This window comes from Perkinsus marinus (assembly GCF_000006405.1).
Source record: "Perkinsus marinus ATCC 50983 genomic scaffold scf_1104296959054, whole genome shotgun sequence".
Classification (NCBI taxonomy): Eukaryota; Perkinsozoa; order Perkinsida; family Perkinsidae; genus Perkinsus; species Perkinsus marinus.
Genome location: NW_003206537.1, coordinates 1 through 1,079, shown reverse-complemented (window position 1 = coordinate 1,079; position 1,079 = coordinate 1). Strand labels below are relative to the sequence as shown.

General features: G+C 54.0%; 1 protein-coding gene across 1 annotated transcript; it reads left to right on the top strand.

The window, feature by feature from the left end:
- Window positions 1-117: 117 nt before the first annotated feature.
- On the top strand, window positions 118-833 carry Pmar_PMAR024299 (protease m1 zinc metalloprotease, putative; the record flags this gene model as incomplete). Its single annotated transcript, XM_002773310.1, has 2 exons — window positions 118-440; window positions 491-833. Coding segments are annotated over 2 exons (666 nt in total), but the record flags the coding sequence as incomplete, so codon positions are not given.
- Between the last annotated feature and the right edge of the window lie 246 nt (window positions 834-1,079).

The following is a 1,079-nucleotide window of genomic DNA, read 5'->3' as shown; positions in this document are numbered from 1 at the left end:
TACAGAGAGGAGGTCGACCCCGATGTCTGGGATGCCCTTGTGAGAGTCATAGGAGCTCTTCATCTAGTCTGTGTCGGTATCGGCAAGGAAGAGCCCTTCGAGCAGCTCGTCCACTGTATGATTGAACCACTCCTAACTAAGTGCGGTTGGCGCCTCAAGAACACTGATACGGCAAAGGACCGCCAACTTAGAGCAGCTGTGACCTCTCTAGCAGCCATCCACTGCCAGTCGGATGCAGGCCTTGCTGCCTCCTGTGTCGAGATGACTCTAGATTACCTTGATGACCACACAAGCCTAGCTGATGATGTTCGGGCATCGGTGTTCAAGTTGGCCCTAGCTGGTGGGGAGAGTAGCGATGAGCTCTGGAGGCAGCTCGTAAGTAAGGCTGAAGATCCCGCTACACCACAGACTGAACGTGTCGACATATACCACGCGATAGGGTGAGACGCCTTCGCCCAGTCCTCCTCGAATATGGCCTCTCTCCTTGTAGATTCGTCCGCAGCAAAGCACTGAAGCGGAAGGTTTTACAGTGGAGTCTGACGCCATCGGTGAAGACCCAGGATTTCTTCTTCCCAATGGCGAGCGTTAGGCTCTCCTCGAAGGACGGCGCTGACCTTGCCTGGGATTGGCTGGAGACGAACTTCAGTGCTGTTCGTAGCAGAGTGTCTACGGCGAGCTCGACTCTCCTGGCCTCTGTCCTTATCAGCTGCTCGAGGAATGCTTATACAGTGGAAATGGCGGAGCGTGTGGAGAAGCTGATGGCCGATAACAACCTGAAGGGGGTAATCATACATAGCTGCAAGAGGAAGGCCATATGGTTCATCTGCATGAAGGTGATCCCTTTCGTTAGATATCCCGTTCGGCGTCCCAGGTGGCAGAGACTATCCGCTCTAATGCTGCCCTCGTCGGAAGAGCATCCAACTCCCCACTCGCGAGCGCTTCATATTGGCAACAGCTCGCGACCAACCTTTGAGTTGTTTCAGAGCTCTTCGATGTCCTTTTCACATCGGCGTTTTTGAGTTTCCCCCTCCCCCATCTTGGGTCGTTTCGTAGTGATTTGAACACCCTTGCTGAACTCC